Source organism: Sus scrofa, chromosome 2, assembly GCF_000003025.6.
Source record: "Sus scrofa isolate TJ Tabasco breed Duroc chromosome 2, Sscrofa11.1, whole genome shotgun sequence".
Classification (NCBI taxonomy): domain Eukaryota; kingdom Metazoa; phylum Chordata; class Mammalia; order Artiodactyla; family Suidae; genus Sus; species Sus scrofa.
This window is the reverse complement of record NC_010444.4, coordinates 148,894,407-148,914,653: the sequence shown is the minus strand read 5'-3', so window position 1 is coordinate 148,914,653 and position 20,247 is coordinate 148,894,407. Positions and strand designations below refer to the sequence as shown.

The window sequence follows — 20,247 nt, the reverse complement described above, 5'->3', positions numbered from 1 at the left end:
AATGATCACTTGAAAACTTCAAGTCTGATTGCATTTGACACTTCTTCCCTGGGTTTCCATCATTTTATGAGGAATTATTTTCAGAAGGTCAGTGATAGAAATAAGCTTATATAGAGTTTTCTTTCATATCTTAGACCTCTCATATTATTTAGCTACCAAAGGAATGAAAATGTATTATGTAGGACCAGAAAGAGGTTCTAAAGTAGTACTTAGAACTGAGGAGCTGAGTAATGAATAATTATGGATCGCTCTTCAGGGATATATAGATGTGGCAGAAAGAGTACTAAACTAGAATCGAGCAGGTGTGAGTGAGTTTTGGTTCTATCACCGACACTTACCTGCTGTGTAGCAAAATTTTCAAGAGAATGGGTCTAGAGTCAGACCTGTCAGTTTAAATGCTGGATCTGCCGTTTATGGTGTGACCTTAGGCCAAGCATTTGACTGACTCCTCAGTTTCCTCATCTGTAAAAGAGAGGCAGTGCTGATGTCCATGAGCCGGTCCTCGGTTTAGAAGAGAAGGTATGTAAGAAGCTGAGTACGGTGTGTGGCACACCATTAGCATTCAAACATCTTAGTTACTGATCTGTTGATAGCAGTCACAGGACTTTGAAGGAGTCACAACCGCCCTGAACCTTACGGGCCTGATGAATCCTCTAGGATACTGTGGGTCCAGGGATATGATGCGTATGAAATGGCTTTGTCAACAGTGCATCACTATCAAAACGTAAGATGATGGTGGAATCGTAAATGTATATGGCCCCGTGGACTCTAGAACACAGAATTGATCCATGACTGCTGTGTGTAAAGTGATTCTATGACTATTATATCAAGTGGGGAAGCCAGTTAATCTGGGCAGAATCTACCAGCAAAGTCCATCCTGTAGTCTGCTGCCTTTTATACATGAAGGTAGTGCACCAACTTTCTCATTTTGACCTTTCTCTCCGGGAGTATGCAGGAATTTACAATGCCCAGCCCCACCCCCTTCTCTGTCCTCTCTGTGGCTAAGCGTATTCATGGCAGGACGTCTGTCTAGGCTGTGGGAAGCCATGTGCAGCCATGACACAAGGGGTGCTCCTTGAACCTCATGTAATCACAGGAGACCTTGGCCTCCCAGCTCACAGATCTCATAGGCTGATCCGACCATCTACCACCCCCTTTGCCAGGAGCAGGGCTCCAGAGAGTATCTGTCGCTGGGAATTCACTTGTAATTTCCACCAGGCATGGTCCTGAAACCAAGCAGTGAATATTGGGGGTTGGAATAGGGTAAAAATGACTCTTCTCTGAGTAAGAGAACATTTAACTCTCACCTCATGAGCCGGGTGAGAGGAACTCAGCCTCGTACTTTTATGAGCAGTATTCTTAAACTTTGTGAAAAGTGTTATTGAGGAAACACTCATCTTAATTTTCATGGGTAGGATTTGCGAAGAAATCAAAAGAGAATAGCTGAGTTGAACGCCACTATAAGAAAATTAGAAGACAGGAATACCTTGCTTGGAGATGAACGAAATGAATTGGTGAGTTCTGATCCGATTTTTTTAATTGCATTATTTTATAAGCATTTTGTTCTCAACGTACATATGATGTTATGGAAGTGTTATTTAATAAGCAGAAATGCGCAAATAATAAAGGTACCAGCTTAATAAACATGCCCAACGTGATGTACCTGTATAACCCCTACCCAGGGGAGTAAGTGGGAGATTAGCAGCGTCCTCCTCTTCGGACCTCTCTCCGTCACATCTTTCTAAAGTTAACCACTGTACGCTCCATCCCTGGACATGCCTACCACCATTTTAAAAATGTGCCATCAATGGAATCATACAATGATGACTCATTTGTGTCTGGCTTTTTTTTGCGGTGGGGAGAGTGTTCCATTGTGTTGCATGTAGAATGCATTCATGTCTGTCCTCTATCATATTCAATTATGTATGATATATACTTACTACATGCATATATACACGCCACAGGACAATATATACGATATGCAACATGATACGCTATACACACATATGGTAAATGTGTATGTTTATTCTATCGTTAATGGACATTTATGTCATTTTGTAACAGTTTCAAGCTGTTAATGATGCTGCTACATGTCATGGTGAAACAATGTGTTCTTGTCTGGGGGGACCACACCAAGGAGCAGAATTGCTGGCTCCCAGAGTATGCGTGTAGTCGGCTTCAGCAGTTCCTACCCACAGTTTTCCAGTTACTCTTACAAGTACATTCCCTCCAACAATGTAGGAGAGTTGTAGTTTCTCCACGTCTTCCTCAACATGCCAAGATGATTGATCGTTTTAGCGTTTTGTGCATGTGAGGTATATTCTTGTAATTTCATTTTTATTTTTCTTCTCATTAATGAGATGAAGTAACTTTTCAAATAGCTAGTGGCCTTTTGGGTATCCTGTGTGATTTGCCATTTGTCTTATGCCCATTTTCTTTTGTACTGCTTTTATTTTCTTATAGTATTATGAATTTTTTACACCCTTTTGGGACCCTTGCATTTAAAATACTCTGCTCTGTGCCTCATACTTTTCATGCTTTATGGTGGCTGTTGGTAAAAGGAAGTTATTTTCCGCCTCTAATCCCAAGGGACATGTTGTCTTCTGTCTTCCCAGTTAAAACGCGTGCGGGAAACGGAAAAACAATGCAAACCTCTTCTGGAAAGGAACAAGTGCCTCGCCAAGAGAAATGATGAACTGATGGTATCTTTGCAGCGCATGGAAGAGAAACTAAAAGCTGTTACCAAGGAAAATTCAGAAATGGTGTGTATCCCAGACTCTGTAATACCATAGCTTCCTTTATATCACACCACTAGCCTGACTTAATGGTTTTCCCCAGTTTATTTTTAAAATACAGTGCTATTGATGGCAGTTTAGACTTTCCCTTATGTAAGCAAGAAACCTTGAAGGAGGAAAGCAAGAGGAAGTTGCTGGCTCTGAATTTTCTGGGCTTTGTAATTTTGCAGAATGAGAGGCTTGCCTCTAGGAACCCACACAGTCTCCAAAAGCTCCGAGACAGAGAAGCTGACTCTCGGCCCAGCTCCTCAGCCACAGAAACTTTCTTCCAACAGTTTCACTACCATGCTCTTTGGAGAGCCGTGCAGTGCATACCCCTCACCTCCCAAGGTCTTGGTAATAGCTGGGAATAGGTGCCGTCATTTGCATTATGTATGGTCAGTGATGTGCTAATGCAGTCTTTCATAGACTTCCAACCCAGCCGTAGAGATCTTCAGGCATCCCCAATAGTTTCTACCTATTACAGCAGACAGAGTGTATTAGTTGGTGTGTGTGTGTGTGTATTGAAGCTGGGCACTTTTCAATTTAGCTGGAATCCCTCAGAGCTTCTACAAATATTTTAGGTTAACCACAAAAGTTTAGAATTATTAAAGTCGCCAGCTGCTCTTTTTTTCCCAATCCAGAGAGAAAAAATTACATCCCATCCACCCTTGAAGAAATTAAAATCTCTGAATGACCTCGATCAAGCTAATGAAGAACAAGAGACAGAGTTTCTGAAACTTCAGGTCATTGAGCAGCAGAACATTATTGATGAGCTCACAAGGGTGAGTCTTGCTTAATCTCTAAACTGTTCCCAAGGACAAGTAGCCAAGAAATCAGCATGCACTAGAAGCACTTAATAATTTGGGTTAGTGCCAGAGGCCCAAGCTCATATGTTTAAAATATAAATAGGTTCAGGAGACTTTATCCTAAAAATATTTTATCTTATTTAACTGTTTTATACTTTCCCAGTTATAATCCTTTGGTTAAAAATTTGGTAACACAAATAGCTGCAAAGCATATTAAAACAACTTTCAAGTGCATTGTACAGTGAATAGGTGGATTGGGTGGGTATATCTTATAATTACCTTCCAGTGTCAAGATCCTGGGGTGCAGAGATTAAATCTTTTGCCTTCAGTCATGGACCATTGGCTCTTGTTTCCCAACACCTAATTCAGTGTGAGGCACACAGTGGAAGTTTAATACCTGTTTGTCAAGTGAACAGCAATATCACAACAACCCGACAGCTGAAATTCCAATCCCGATCTGACCGCGACTTCCCTACCTGCCCAAGTCGGAAAGGCTGTTGTTAGCCCAGCTGCCTCTGGCTGAGGTCTGTGTTACTGACGGCCTGAGACTGAGCCCTGCAGCTGCATCTGGTCTTTATTCTGTGAATGACCACGGGCCCGCTTGCACTTCAGCACCAGACCAAGGCCTCCCTGGTTGAACCAGGGATGTGATGCTGGGGAGTTGCAGGCAATGGTTTGCAGGCTAGGGTGAGCCAGATGAGTTACTGCCGCTGACGAAGAAGAGCTTATAAATCCTGTTTATAATTATTTGTGGTTCAGCCTTTTTAAGATTTTCTGTGTTGAGTCTATGTTTTACTACATATGCTACATTAGGAGGGTCGTCTGAGTATAATTGTAAAACTTTTGGATGTATTGAGAGTGCATGATCAAATCACTTTTATTTCTAAAGGTGGACAATCAAAAAGGTTAACACCACTGGCTTAAAGCAAATTTCTTCCTTCCTTCCTTCCTTCCTTCCTTCCTTCCTTCCTTCCTTCCTTCCTTCCTTCCTTTCCCTTCCTTCCTCCCTCCCTCCCTCCCTCCCTCTCTCTCTCTCTCTTTCTTTCTTTCTTTCTTTTGCTTTTTAAGACCTCACCAGAGGCATTTGGAGGTTCCCAGATGAGGGGTCAAATCAGAGCTACAGCCCCTGGCCTACACCACAGCAACAGGGGATCCAAGCTGTGTCCGTGACCTATACCACATGGCAATGCTGGATCCTTATCCCCCTGATAGAGGCTGGGGATTAAACCTGCATCCTCGGGGATCCTAGTCGGGTTCGTTACTGCTGAGCCACGAAGGGAACTCCCAGCAGATTATTTCTTAAACGTGGCCTTGGAAGCTCTGTACCCCTCCATTCCCTTCTACTTTCTTAATAACTCAGTACTTAAATTTAAAGTAATCTGGGGCCTGAGAAAATTGAACAATTGTGCTTTGCAAGAACACGAATGACTATTTTGTATTAGATCTTTGAGTATAAAACAAAGGATACCAGGGACACAGTGTATTTCGTGATTGTGAGGCTCTTAGATCGACATGATTTTCAGGGAAAGTTGTAGAGTATTCTTCCTTTGCAAATAATTAAGTATCAAGCCAAAAGTGCCAAAATTTGCAAAACGTATCTTATTTTACATAGACATATGTCATGCCTCAGGAAAACATGTACCCACTCGGGGTCTGAAATATGTACCCACTCGGGGTCTGAAAAGTCTTTCCTTGTTTTCCAGGACCGGGAAAAGCTCATTCGTAGGAGAAAGCACAGGAGAAGTTCCAAGCCCATTAAGGTAATGAGAAAAGTAGGTTATCAGGCTCTGGCTGTACCCACACAGCCAGAGAAGTGAGGCTTTGCCAGGGAGTCTGCCTGCAAAGATGGAATAAATCACATGTTCCTGAACTGCAGGGGTTTGCTTGCCAGAGGAAGTCTCTTCTCTTGACATTTCAGAAACCCCAAAGTGATGACGTTGTGGATTTTAACCTGAAAAGATTTGCTTTAATATGACTTCGTCGGAGAGAAGCCACTCTCTCCGACGATGGAGGCGTAGAAAGAGTCCCCTGACTTGGGGGCCTCTTGGGATCACACTGCAGGTGTGATCACATCAGGAGACCCAGATGAGTGGCTCTCGCCCCTAAAAATATTAGCATCTATACCCATCCTGTCGTTGATTAATGCATTTTCATTCTTCACTTGGGCAGTGTTCTTGATAATGATTCTCCCAACCCACCAGTATCTGTATAGCCTCTTATAATCCACAGTTTGTTATTTCATTTGTCTATTTGTTTGATTTTTGTTCTTAACCATTACATCACTTGATTTGGATGTGAAATTCGATGATAGGACTTGATCTCCCCCTTCACGGAGATGCCTGGATGTTTTGTTTTGTTTTTTTGTTTGGTTGGGTTTTGGCGGGGGGGGTTTGGTTTGGTTTTTGTTTTTTGGTTTTTTTGCTGCACTCTTGGCATGTGAACGTTTCCAAGCCAGGGATAGAACCCATACCATGGCAGTGACCCAAGCCACAGCATTGACACTGCTGGATCTTAACTGCTAGGCCACCAGGAAACTCCCCCTTGATTATATTTTAAACACTGGACAGGACAAATCACATGAACTTATCATAGTATAATATGTGGTATAAAGAAAGATCCCATGTTCCCAGAAAGGGAGCCAAATATTAATGAATCTTCCTCAGAATATCAGAGGGGAAATAGCAGGGTCAACCACTTATTGGAATTACTGTGTTCACGCCTAATATGTTTATTTCATCAAAGAAGCATTAAAGGATCCATATCGTCTCTGTTTGCATGGTGACCGTTGACAGTGTTTCAGTAATATGTTGACTTTCTCCACTTTTAGTTTTTTGGGTAAATGTGTCCTCTCCCTCCATTAGAGGCCTGTTTTGGACCCATTTATTGGCTATGACGAAGACTCCATGGATTCAGAGACGTCATCCATGGCCTCGTTCAGAACAGACCGCACACCAGCTACTCCTGACGATGACTTGGACGAGGTGAGCTGTTTCACTTCTCTCCTCTTGTGTGTTATTGTCGCTGAGTCTGTCCTTTGAAAGGGGAGAAAAAGCATTTCATTCTTTACCTCCTTTATAATCTCATGATAGTGACCAGTTTCGAAACCGTTGCCTGCCTTTGTCACCTCTTGGAGACTAGCTTCACCTAGGTCCTGCAGCTCTTGTAGAGACTTCTCTGAAGCTCCACTCTGCAACGCAAAGACGTCTTTCAAAATAAAACTTACTCTCCCAGGTTCTTCATCCAGAGAAGGAGTGAAACAAAGAACTAGCTTAGAGGAACAAGCTTTTAAATAGAGTGTAAGACGGTGTTGAGCCAATGTGCTGTGTAGACCATTTTCATCAGAGTTGTCTAGGAGGTTCAGTTAGAGTGAAAGTTCCTGGACTCTCCTCCCAGCTCCTGTCTCAGCATCCTCGGGGTAGAACCCCCAAATCCGCACTTTTCACAAAACTCCCTGATAATTGTATTATGGTCTGAAGTGTGAGACCTCAAAAGCTGTAAAACTTTGTGTTTATCATTGATTGGGGAAGAAGCAGTTGGATATGAAGGTATTGAAAAGAACTGAGACTAAAACCCTGATTGTCATCTCCTCAAATTTGGATCCAAAATCATCGGTAATCCAAGCCCAAGTGGGTAATAACCAAAAATGGACACATAAGCAAACACTTCTTTTTAGAGTATCTGCAACATCTGTCTCAAAAGCATTATGGTATTTGTGCCCATATATGTACTTGAAAATTAAGAAGAAAATCACATAGAATCCAAATAAATATTTGTCTTTAGAAAGTGGACAGATGTTACTATTTCACATTGAACACGGGACCCGACCGTCATTATTTTTTGGCTTTCTTTTTTTTAACCTCAAGAGTTTAGCAGCTGAAGAATCTGAACTACGATTCCGACAATTAACGAAAGAATACCAGGCTCTCCAGAGAGCCTACGCCCTCCTGCAGGAGCAGACTGGAGGCGTCATTGATGCTGAAAGAGAAGCCAAGGTGAGTGTCCATCTGGGAGAGTGCCCCGCACTGGCTTACGACGGTCACAGCAAAAAAGTACTGCGGACATGAAAGTATCAGTAGGATGGCTTTCCTGCACCCTTCTCTCTACTGCAGCTTTTGAACTTTTTATCTTTTATGTCAACAAACCTTGGATCTAGAGATATTAGGACCTGCTTAGATCCATGGCTTTATTCTTTTAAAGATAGTTGAGTACATAGTTCTTATTTTTGCTATTTGAAAACCTTGCATTTTCAAAGCTGGACAATGCTGCATTTTGATAATCCATTCTTTTAGTTTTGTGCTTAAAAAAAAAAAAAAAACTTTTATCTTTCAAAAGCCATGGTGAGCCAATTCCTTTTCTTCGTTAATAAGTGCCCAGCGTAACATGGCCAGCTTACTGAGATTTGTCAGAGACAAGATCTCATTTAACCCTTGTGGCCAGCCCCTGCAGTAGTTATTTTATAAAAGAAGATTTTGAGGCTCAGAAGGTTAATTGAATTGCCCAAGATCACACAGCTCATAATCCCAGTTGCAAAACTGGGATTCCCACTCACAGCTTACTGAGTCAGTTATTCTTTCCATTATGTCAAAACTGCCTCTAAGTCTATTTCAAGAAAGAAATACATACAGCACTGATAGTTAGCATTTATGAGTCCTTGCTGCGTTTTAAGCATTGTGCTGAGTACTTTCTGCACATGATGTTTTGCCATCCTAAAACAACCCTATGAGTTAGATGCTATTTTTACCTCCTTTTTACAGGAGAGGACATTAGAGCTTAGTAGGAGTTAAATGCAGCTTAGGTTAAAACCAAGATGTGTAGCTTAGATTGAAGCTAGAATAGGAGCATAGCCCTTCTGAGTTTATCATAACCCCCATATGCCATAACTGCCTTGTAGATGAGTTGACATGGGATGAGAAAGAGTGTGACCACACAGTGATTTTATCCTACTTCCTAATTAGAGGATACTGAGAGGTCTTGTAGGAACTACGGTTAGTTTTTTACTGGGAAAGGCTATTATAATTATATATTTTAAATGGCAGCATACATACATACATACATACTTGCCCGTGAATACACATCTTTTAAAAAGCCACTGTGGGGGTTCCCATTGTGGCTCAGTGGTAACGAACCCAAGCAGTATCCATGAGGACATGGGTTCGATCCCTGGCCTCGCTCAGTGGGTTAGGGATTCAGCATTGCTGTGAGCTGTGGTGTAGGTCGCAGGCACGGCTCAGATCCCGCGTTGCTATGGCTCTGGCGTAGGCTAGAGCTGCGGCTCTGATTCAACCCCTAGCCTGGGAACTTCCATAGGCTGCAGGTGTGGCCCTAAAAGAAGACACAAAACAGAAATAAATAAAAAGCCACCATGATTTGAAATAGACAGACAGGCAATCCTTAGGAAGGGATGCATTCGTGCTTTCATGTCTGTGCCCCAATACTGTTAAGAGCTGTGGTTTCCATGATCAGTTTCGAGTGTGCGTTCTTACCAACAAAGGATTGGTCCATGAAGCTCATAGCACATCCGCTTTTTTTGGAGAGGTGATGATACAGAAACCAGTCGTCTTTCTCTAGTCTCACCCTCCCATCAAAATACAGGGTTAACGTTATTTATGGCCATCATAGTGAGAAAACTTCCTATTCAGCGCAAAAGAGTCTGAAACAAATCAAGATGATAGAAAAAGGTGTGTTAGAAAATCGATTTTTTCTTACTCACCGAGTCCTAATCCAGGAACATGAGGGCAAGAAAAATGCTGAATTACCGTTTTATTCCCTGAGTTTTGGTATTTCGATTTCCCTAGGCTCAAGAACAGCTCCAGGCAGAGGTGCTAAGGTATAAAGCCAAAATTGAAGATCTGGAAGCAACTCTGGCTCAGAAAGGGCAGGTAGGCATTTGCTTACTCGCACTTCTGCAGAGGCAGGCGATTCTGCCTGACCTCCCGGTAGAACCCCTTTGCACGGACCCATCCAGGACACGGCTCGGCTCTCCACAGTGACCCTTCTCAGACTGTGTCAGGACATTCCACTCTGTTCCCGTCCCTGGTGTTTTGCTGGCCAGAGCGTGAACCCAGCTACCGCAGCGAATGAGGTTGGGCACGAGAGCGAATGCAGAGAAAGAAGAGCCCTGTCCATTTAGCCCAGAGTGGTCGTGACCTGCAAAGGCAAAGGCCTACCCTCCAGCTGCATTCGTTGCCTCTATGCTGCATTGACGGTTCTGCATTTTAATGTTTTCCATCCATACGTATCTAGCCTGTGTGCATTGTGACCCTTTTTGCCTGTGTGGTCACTTCTGAGTCCCCAGAAGGCTGGTCCTGGATTATTCAGACGGAAAAAGATAGGGAGAGCGAGGGACAGTAATGAAAAGAGGGTTCAATTTTCCCAGCGCCTTTGGCCCCAGTGTCTTGGAATAAGGAGCTGGTCAGGGCGGGTGTCGCTGACCAGCCGTCGGCAGGCAAACCAACCGGGTGGAGAGAACACGGCTCTGGCAAAGCGGTTTGACGACACGTGCTCTTTCGTGCCCCCTGAAATGCTGACTGCGCGATATTCTTTGTCAAACAGGATTCGCACTGGGTAGAAGATAAGCAACTTTTCATTAAGAGAAACCAGGAGCTTTTAGAAAAGGTATGTGGGGTACCACACCCTAGTGGGGCAGAGGAGAAAATGATGAGAGATCCAGGAGCAGCAGGGGGTCCTCTCAGGAGTGGCACAGGGGCTAGGGGACGGGAGGCTTTTCCGGCGCTGTGCTCCCCTCTGCTGCGTGCCCAACTGCATCTCTGTCACCGCCATCACCATCAGTTAAGTGGCACGTGGTGTGCATGGCTCTGCGCTGGGCATTTGCCGACCGGAAAGGATCCCTGAAACCTGTCAATTTGTTACCTCTATATAAATATATATATATGCTGCATATGGACTGTACGTATATATATATATACACACACACCCCCACACGTGCACACATCCTGTATGGTGTCCATCTATAAGACCACCTATAAATAGGACTTGTTATTTTGTGCAGGGTGGCGACTCCTAGACCGTGCTGCGGTCTAGCATAGACTGCGTTCTCACTTAGAATTTTTTGCTCATCTTGGGGACTGACTTATTTACTTTCTTTTGAAAGAATATTTCAAAAGATGCACCCGAAGCACAAAAGAGCACGTCCGGGAGTTTGTTCAACCAACCAAGCTGCCGAAGGCATGGTTTCGGCTCCATACATAGAATTACTTTGGGTTCTCTGAACGTAGGCTTTGGGTCTGGGGCAGTGAAATGCAACAGAGACCGTTTGAAGTTCAGATGCAGTTCCCTTGGGTACGGACCTTTCTTGATGCGAAAAGAGTACAACATTGTCTTCTTCTTGATAAAAGGAGAATTTGGAAGCCCATTTGAATGAGGGAAGTCATCCTGTAGGGTAACCCAGAGTTGTACAGAAATTACTTTAGAATTGTTTCTGTCAGTAGTCACTACCCTTGACAAGTAGTAAGGAAGGGAAAAAGAAGATGCTAGCCCTCCCGCACTTTGATCTGGCAGCGTGAGACCATCTAGTCTCACATTTTGCGTGATGAGCAACTGCTGGTGTGTAGAAGGTGGCAGGTGTTCCAGGACTGAGGACTGCTGTTCTTAGAAAAGCTAAGGGTCCCTCTAAAGAAACCTCATGGCCATTGGCCCTGGTGTGTAACTGCAACCACCTGTGAACCCCTGATGTACCTGCCAATGCCAACCAGAATCTCCCCAAATATCCATCTCTGATCTCAACTCAAAATTCTAGGAAATAGAATCCCTGTGGTGACCCAAATCAACTTCTGAAAACTTTGGAAAGTTTACTAGACCACAGAACTCCAGGGCAAAACGCTTGAGTTGACTACATTAATTAATATCACGTAGCATCTCACTCTTTCTCCATCTTTATTTTCCTATAATTTTTCTGTATCAGGAGGCTGTGCGAAAAAGAGGATTTTTACTAGTCTCCAACTCCTAGTAATGTGTTACTACACTTTTTTTTATCATCTGAAAAATAGCTCCCATTATGTCTTCTGTCTGATTTTCTTTGATCTTGATTTTTCTGGGCTCAACGGGACATTTTTGAGGTCAGGCTTCTAGGAGTGAAAAAAAAAAAAAATGAAGTGACCTTGAAGTTAAACATTCTACCTCAAGTGTATATACTTGAGAAAGTAAGATTCACCCTTTGTTACAAGGCCCCTGGGTTTTCATTTCTAAATTCTAGATTTTAAACAGTGACTGTGCAGAAGGCCCGCCCACACAGTTCATATCAGAATCTACTGTAGATCCTGAGAATGTTCTCACACCTTGTGGACATGGGCGCCCTCTACAGGGCAAGGCGGGCTTGTGCACAACTAACTTCCAGGCTTCATGGGGTCATACTAGATTTCCCTCCTAGAGGAAAGCCCTACAGACAAACAGAAGGGAGCGGTGTCTCACTGGATTGAGGAGTCAGGGGAAGCCTCTGATATGGGCAATGTCAATAAAGTGTAGGATTTCCCCGTGTAGAAAAGCAAATGAGGGGAGCCCCTTTGAGACACAGATGAGCACAGACGGAGCTCCTGGAGTAATCAGACCATAGGATGGGTCCAAGTGTAGCTTGTGTGTGTGCTCACGTGTGGATATGTGCGTGTGTAGACATGACAGTGTCCCCTAAAGCTGGTAAGCTGATTATTACGGCTTTGCAATTCCATATTGAGGAGTTTGGCTTTATTCTCTAGGGCATTGGAATTCAACAGTTTTGTGTAGGATCCGACTATTTTTAAAAAATTATTTCTCCCACAATTTGTAACTTTAGAAATGATGTGTCAGTCTCCATTATGTAGGCCATTACATCCAGTTTTTCGACTGTCCCTGACAGCAAGGGCATACATAGTGGGTGCTGTCAGATTCACCATCACGGGCCCCTAAACTTTATCTCAGTGAGTGCGGGTATCCTCCACTCTTTTCCTCTGACCCCAAAAACTCAACAGAGGGTTAACTCGGAGGAAAGCCAAAGGCTTCCTTTATGCACGTCCACTTGGGAGTCTTTTTCTCATGTCTAGATGATTCATTCACCGAGTAAATGAATGCTGCCCATGCTTGCTTTGCAAAGTTGTAGCTGTTCTTCGCAATGCCACCTAACTTGAGGATTTACTTTACTAGATAGAAAAACAAGAGGCAGAAAATCACCGGCTCCAACAGGAACTGCAGGATGCCAGAGACCAGAATGAGCTGCTGGAGTTTCGAAACCTAGAGCTAGAAGTAAGGACACGGTGATAATAATGATAATAAAACATAATTGTAACAATGAACACGAAGCAACCACACCCTGTGGGTGAGGTGCTGAGTTAAGCCATTCCAGTGCACATGCTCCTGGGACCCCACAACCACAACCAAGCTTTTGTAGAGGAGGCAACTGGGGTTACATGACTTGCCCAAGTCCTGTGACCAGTAAGTGGTGAAGCATGGGTGCAACTCAGAAGTGTCTGCTGAGACAATACTTTGCAACACTGTTGCCTCCGTGAACAAGACTAATGAATACTCCTTAAATAATTTAAACACTAGATTTCAAACTTGATCCATATTTCATTGCTTTTGAATAATAATTTCCATCCTTCATTGAATTCAGACTCAAAAATGTTACTTCGAGGATTATATTTCAAAAGGTACTACATATAAAATATTTTATTGTTCAACCCTTGACTTTGTTAAGTAAACGTTTTAGTCTTATTCTTAATACATTTATGCCAGGACTAATAGGCAAAGTGATTTGTTTTAGCAAATATTTTGTTTCCTCTTACTAAGTTTCAGAGTCTTTTTTTCTTTTAAGCAAAACGTGTCACACCAGATGCTGATGCTATCATTCAGAATCTGGCTGAATTGATAGGGTGTGGTTGAACATAGGCTGATATGTGCAGGATAAGAAAGTTGCCCACTTGATTTCTCTGTGATTTTGCCAGCAATTTCTTCTTGAGGTTATTGCACATTCAGTTGGGGGAAAGTTAGCCATTGGTGTGCTTCAGTGAAGAAGAGTTAAGGCATCTTTGGTGGCCCCCATATCTTACTCGTAAAGCTGGAGCAGACTGAATATGGAAGAGGCTGTGAGCTGCCATAAAACTTCATGGTCAGAAGACCATTCTCTGTGACACCTGAAAGCTGTTAATGTTCATGCAGTTTAAAACCGAACCCCACTCAGAGTTCCCGTCGTGGCTCAGTGGTTAACGAATCCGACTAGAAACCATGAGGTTGCAGGTTCGGTCCCTGGCCTTGCTCAGTGGGTTAAGGATCCGGTGTTGCCATGAGCTGGGGTGTAAGTCACACACACGGCTCGGATCCCGCGTTGCTGTGGCTCTGGTGTAGGCCAGCAGCTACAGCTCCGATTAGACCCCTAGCCTGGGAACCTCCATATGCCGTGGGAGTGGCCCAAGAAATGGCAAAAAGACAAAAATATAACAAAATAAAACAGAACCCCACTTCCTGCATTTCCCTGGTGAAAACATTTGCAAGACTGCATGACACCATCGGTAAATTCTTCTCCTACACCTCTTAGTTGACTCATCAGTTCTTTTCCATTAAATTCAAGCATGAACCTCTTGAGTTTGATTTTTATTTTTTGTGGTTTTTTATTATTTTTTATTTTTGTAATTTTTTATTTTTTGCCAAATGACGTAGTGATAAACTGCTGAAATAGCATAGAGAGCACACACAGCTGGTTTAGTGATTAATTAGTTGTTGCTCTTTTTTTTTTTTTTTTTTCAATTCCCATATATTCTTCACTGTATTTCAAGGAAAGAGAGAGACGCTCCCCTCCGTTTAATCTGCAGATTCACCCATTCTCAGATGGTGTGAGTGCCCTACAGATCTACTGTATGAAAGAAGGAGTCAAGGTAGGCAGCGGTTTCCTCATGTATGTTGCAGACAGTCGAAAACCTGGGAATTGGAAAAGGGGAGGTTGCTGGCGACTGTTTGGCGTTTGGTCACTGGATGTCCTTTTGATACCAATGTAAGAACTGCTCACATCTGTGGGAAGATTGACAGAACAGAGACAAAGTCATGTGTGACAGATGTACAAATGGTAACTGCAAAAAGCCCAACAAAACAGCAAGCCATGGATATTCAGAACAGAGCAATGTAAAGAGGGATACAGAGTCAAAGCATTTATTAAGACAATTGGCCTTAAAGATCTAGAGGAAATAGCAAATAAATTCAATACTTCAAGAAACGTATTTCAAGGATGCCAGATAAAAAAAAAAAGTATGTGTTGAGTCCCTATGTTGTGCTGTTCTGAGTTCTGCGGAATTCAGAATCTTAGAATTCTAGTATTAGAAGAAACCTTGAAATCATCTCACCTGTTGTCTCTTTTGTTATGGGTGATGTAGAGATGTCCCTTCTGGAAGGCCTTGGGGATTAGAGCATGTTGCTCACCTAGACAACATAGAATTTTATCTTTAGTGATATTGGAATATATTTTAAATATTGAGGTCGAAGGGAGGTGGTTCCATCTCCTGGAAAACACCTTGTCCATCAGTGTAATGAAATCACACAGTGACTGTCCGGGGGTAAGGCTGGAAAGCCTCCCTCTCTTCCCCGTCTCCCCTCGACCTTCTGCATGGTCCTTCCTGCTCCCCCTCCGAGCTGCCTCGTACACCTGCTTTTAGTTGCCTTCTCTCTACCTGTGAGGCTGAGCTAGACTTTTGTGTCCCTGGCAGTAGGGATCTGCTCTATTGCTGTCTGACCATGAGTGAGAAGAGAAGATGGTACCAGCGGGTTGGGGGGTAGGGGGTACCTTGGGAGAAAACTGGTATCCTTGCCTTCCATCATAACCACTCTCATGCTGTTTAAACGTCTAGCCTTCCAAGGCTGTGTGAAACTTTGGAAACCAAAGATGTTTTTTGATTCAGCTCTACTTAAATGACAAGAGTCTTAATTTGTCTTTTCCTTAGATTTTTTTTTTTTTTAGATAAATCACAAACCTAGTCCAGTGCATGCAATTTATATTCGAGGGGAACTCTTTTCGATAGAGTTCAGCTGCTTCAAACTGACTCAAACAACATCATAAAAATCAGCTATTTTCCATAAGTTGCAGTTAATGCTCAACACCTCAAAAATGGAACTGCTCTGTCATTTTCTGTGGGGCGGTCAAAATCTCAACCAGGTCAGAATTCCATTCATTAAAATGAAGCTGGCTGGTTATTTGTATTTATTACTTGTTACATTTTGTGTACCTGAAATCTGTCATGATAGTTTTTTGACAATTATAAGGAGAGACGTTAACAAGCACATTCCAAGTCTTTAACCTCCTAGAGGCTCTCATATTCAGTCTCTTGAGCCTCACCACCAGCCCAGGAAGGAAGTATTATCATCTCCATTTTGCAATGGGCAAAATTGGAAAGGCCCTGTGAAGTAGTGTTCCCAGGTTCCCAGAGCTCCGAAGCCACAGAGTGGAAACGAAAACCAGCGGTGCCTGACTGAAAACGACCTAAGGACACACAGGTGTTCAAGGGCCCTTCTTAGCATGAGGCTCGGCACCCAGAGAGCGGTCGGCCCCTTCTGCATCTTTGAATGTATCTCCTTGGTTTTGCAGGATGTGAACATCCCTGATCTCATAAAACAACTTGATATCTTGGGCGATAACGGGGTAAGTAATGAATTGAGGAAGTGAAATAAAGATGGGAATTTGCCTAAAGAGAAGCAAGAGGTACCTGCCAGTGCATCATATGTAAAATAATAGCAAGGGAAGGGATGATACTTGATATTTCATAAGCACCTATAAGGGAAAAGAATCTGAAAAAGAATATATGTATATATATGCATATTTGTATATGCATATACATACACACATACATGTGTGTATTATATATGTATGAATGAAACACTTTGCCATATGCCTGAAATGAACTCAACACTGTAAATCAACTATACATCAATAAAAAAGAAAAAGAAAAAACTTAAAAAAATAATAGCAAGTGAGACACCACATTCACTTCAGCATGTGATTTTCTTTTTTTTTTTTTTTTTTCTTTTTGCCATTTCTTGGGCCGCTCTCGTAGCATATGAAGGTTCCCAGGCTAGGGGCTGAATCGGAGCTATAGCTGCCGGCCTACACCAACCAGAGCCACAGCAATGCGGGATCCAAGCCACGTCTGCAACCTACACCACAGCTCACGGCAGTGCTGGATCCTTAACCCACTGAGCAAGGCCAGGAATCGAACCTGCAGGCTCATGGTTCCTAATCAGATTCGCTAACCACTGAGCCACGACAGGAACTCCAGCATGTGACTTTCTGAAGAGAATCAGCCGAGTGGGGATGGTGGCAGTGGCGGCTGCTGTGGGCCGGCTACAGCGGCTCCTCGTGGCCCAGGTCACGGGACACTGGCATCGGCTGCATGGCACAGGGCTGCCACCAGGCTTCCTGCGCACACCTTGGCCAACGGCGATGCAGCCCAGAAGCAGCAGGTGGCTCACTTCACCTTCCAGCCTGACCCGGAGCCCCGGGACACGGCAGGCGCTGGGCTGAGAAGTTTACAGTCATCGTCACATTGGATGCCCAGGACAGCCTTAAGAGGGCACCAACAAGGGCCTTGGATAACTCAGTGGCCAAAGATCCTACTGCAGTCACGTTTGGTGAGGATGTGGCCTTTGGTGGAGTCTGATGTACCATTGGCTTGCGAGCCACATATGGTAAAGATGGAGTTTCTGATGCCCCCTCGTGTGAACAAGGAGTTGCTGGATTGGAGTTTCGGTCACCGGGGCTACGGCCACTGCGGAAACTCGGCTTGCAGATTATATTTTCCTGCTCTTGATCAGATTGTTAATGAAGCTGCAAAGCGTCCTGGCCGCTCTGGGGATCTCTTCAATTGTGGAAGCCTCACCGTCCAGTCCCCTCAGAGCTGAGTCCACCATGGGGCTCTCTGTCATCCCCAGAGTCCTGAAATTTTTTTGCCTACTGCCCAGGAGTCAAGGTGGTTGTACCCAGAAGCCCTTTCCAGGTTGAGGGACTTCTTTTGTCATGCACTGAAGATAAAAATCCTTGGATATTTTTTGAACCTAAGATACTTGACAGAGCAGCAGTGAAACAGGGTTCCCACCAAGCCACCATACAGCATTCTTCTGCCCCAGGCTGAAGTCACCCAAGAAGGAGGTGATATCACTCCTGCTGCCTGGGGCACGTGGCCTGGGGTTGCTTCCATGGCTCAGGAGGGGACTGGAGTGGCCTGTGAGGTCACTGATCTGAGGGCTCTCATACCATGAGAAGCAGACACAGTTTGCAAGTCTGATCAAATCAGGGTGGCTGCCGATGAGTCATGCGGCTCCCTGACGGGTGGCTTCACCTCGGCGATCCGCTCAGCAGTTCAGGAGAATGTTTTCTGAACCTTGAGGCTCCCGTATCCAGCGCTGTGGGTATGACCACTGGTCCCCCACGGTTGTGAGTCGTTCTATATCCCAGACAAATGGAAATGCTACAGCGCCCTTTGAAAAATGATCAACTCGTGACCGCAGAGAGAAACTGGAAAATGGTGACTAGACACGGAAACACTTTTCTCAATTTTTTTTATTGTCTCTTCTTGAAAATAGAGATTTTGTGAAATGAATCTTGGATATTGGCTGAAAATTATGAATTATTAATACATGTGAATCGATCATTTCCATTAAGAGTATTTCACATGGTAGGCTTACAAATTCCACTTAATTGTATCTGTAAATACTAATCAGATTGTAACAAAAGAAAAAGAAATTATCAGGAGTTCCCATTGTGGTGCAGCAGAAAAAATCTGACTAGGATCCATGAGGATGCAGGTTCGATCCTGGCCTTGCTCAGTGGGTTAAGGAGCCGGCATTCCCGTGAGCTGTGGTGTAGGTCGCAGATGTGCTTGGATCCCACATTGCTGTGGCTGTGGTGTAGGCCAGCAGGTACAGCTCCAATTCAACCCTTAGCCTGGGAACCTCCCTATGCCGCTGGTGCCACCCTAAAAAAAAAAAAAAAAAAGAAAAACAAAAAGGAGGGAAGAAAGAAATTATCAGGCCACTGGGCCAAGGAATTTGAAGGGTCTCTGGAAGGTAGTGGCAGAAGCTAGACTGGTAGGTGCTCACTTTGGGCAGGTTTCAGGTTGTCATGCCGACCGCATCTGCGTGATTGAAGCTCATTACCTTCTGACTATGGCTGGGAGGCATCCGGTGCGAAATTAATCAGCCGTGCAGTTGCGAAGGCTGCTAAGGAGTAGGTTGGTGGCAGCTCCATAAATATGGACGTGGAAACTATAATCCCTTTCTTTCTAAAAACCCCTTCCAGGCAGGGTCAAGGCATATTAATTCAGTGGGAGGACCATTCACTGAGACACTCGATGAGGGGTGCCTGGAGGCTGAAATACTCTGCTATTTTGTTGTCTTGAAAAATGAGCAGTGGGGAGAACAGAGTCAAGTCCCATCCAGCTGCTATGGAGGGATTACGCTTCATCCTGGTTTTCTCCTTTTCTCATGACTGTTAACGGAGTTCGCTCACAGTGAAACAGAAAATTGAGTCAGTACTAGAGAGAGATGGAAAACCACTGAACTTTTTACGGATTCTGAGTGAACTCTGTTAGAATTGCTACTAAATAGAATCGCCTGTTTGTGAAGGTTCCACACATAGGCACATGCGGAGGGCCAGTTAGGCAGTGCTTTCTCAGAGTCTAAATGTCACATGTGGCTTCAGTTTCTTTTCCTTCTTTTTATTCCCCCACAGAATTTAAGAAACGAAGAGCAAGTGGCTATAATTCAGGCCAGTACTGTGCTGTCCTTGGCAGAAAAGGTAATAAATTGTACTAACATTCATATCCTCTCAGGTGTCTGCCCTAACACCTAAGGCTGAAAGACATTCCCTTTGCAGGTGATTTTGCATTATTGAATGCCTGAGAAACATTTTATTCTCCAGGGCGATAAAACCCAGGAACGCTCAAAAGAAGCGTCTACACTGACTTAGGGTGGGTAGATAATTCTTGCTTTGGAGTCCCTTAAAAATACAATTCTTGAAATATGGAAAACCTGGCTTACATTATTTCATTCACCCTTACCAAGCTGGGAAGCCAGTGAGGAAGGGTTTTGTTGAGCGGTGGGAAATTGGAGCATGGCCCTTTTTGTGGGCTTTTCCTTGGTGTGCACCTACCGATTGTGCCAAGTGATTCTGTGGCTTGGTGCTGCCTCAGTACAGCCTCATTCTGAAAGCCCAACCTGGGGACGGTGAGACGAGCAACCCTGAGCATTCGCTCGCCCCCTGGTGTCTAAACCTGGTAAATGAGGGGGGGAGGGGGAGAGCGGGAGAGGGGGAGGGGGAGAGGGAGAGGGGGAGAGGTAGAGAGAGAAAAGGAAAGTGCCAAAGGAAGAAGCCTGGTAACTGGCTGTATTCAGGGCACCTTGATAACCAGCACATAGTTGACAGTCATGTGTACGTGGTTGGATAAGATGAGGGCTATACTATAAGTCTCTTGGGATGTTTTCTTAATTCCTAAATGCATTAAAAGCTTGTTGTAAATTAAACCATGAGCAAGCATTCACCTTATTCCAATCTGAAATGAAGGCATTCTGCAAGCCAAGTGACCCATTAAAGTTATTCAAACAAAACAAGAACATAAAGAAAAAATGGCAGAGGGAGAGAGGATTGCTGTAAAATAAAAAGATACTTAAGAAATACTGAGGAGTTCCCGTGTGGTGCAGCAGAA

At 43.9% G+C, this 20,247-nt stretch overlaps 2 protein-coding genes across 2 annotated transcripts in view; both read left to right on the top strand.

The window, feature by feature from the left end:
• JAKMIP2 (janus kinase and microtubule interacting protein 2) overlaps nt 1-20,247 on the top strand; it is a 181,477-nt gene that overhangs the window by 131,268 nt on the left and 29,962 nt on the right. Inside the window, 12 exon segments of the mRNA XM_021084964.1 lie at nt 1,416-1,514; nt 2,616-2,762; nt 3,419-3,559; nt 5,287-5,343; nt 6,445-6,564; nt 7,447-7,575; nt 9,379-9,462; nt 10,136-10,198; nt 12,716-12,814; nt 14,341-14,439; nt 16,137-16,190; nt 19,275-19,340. Coding sequence (XP_020940623.1) covers nt 1,416-1,514; nt 2,616-2,762; nt 3,419-3,559; nt 5,287-5,343; nt 6,445-6,564; nt 7,447-7,575; nt 9,379-9,462; nt 10,136-10,198; nt 12,716-12,814; nt 14,341-14,439; nt 16,137-16,190; nt 19,275-19,340 — 1,158 coding nt within the window.
• Nucleotides 16,730-18,381, top strand: LOC110259533 (2-oxoisovalerate dehydrogenase subunit beta, mitochondrial-like). Its single transcript, XM_021084965.1, is given in 2 exon segments — nt 16,730-16,968; nt 16,971-18,381. Coding segments are annotated over 2 exon segments (585 nt in total). The 5' UTR covers nt 16,730-16,859; the 3' UTR covers nt 17,447-18,381.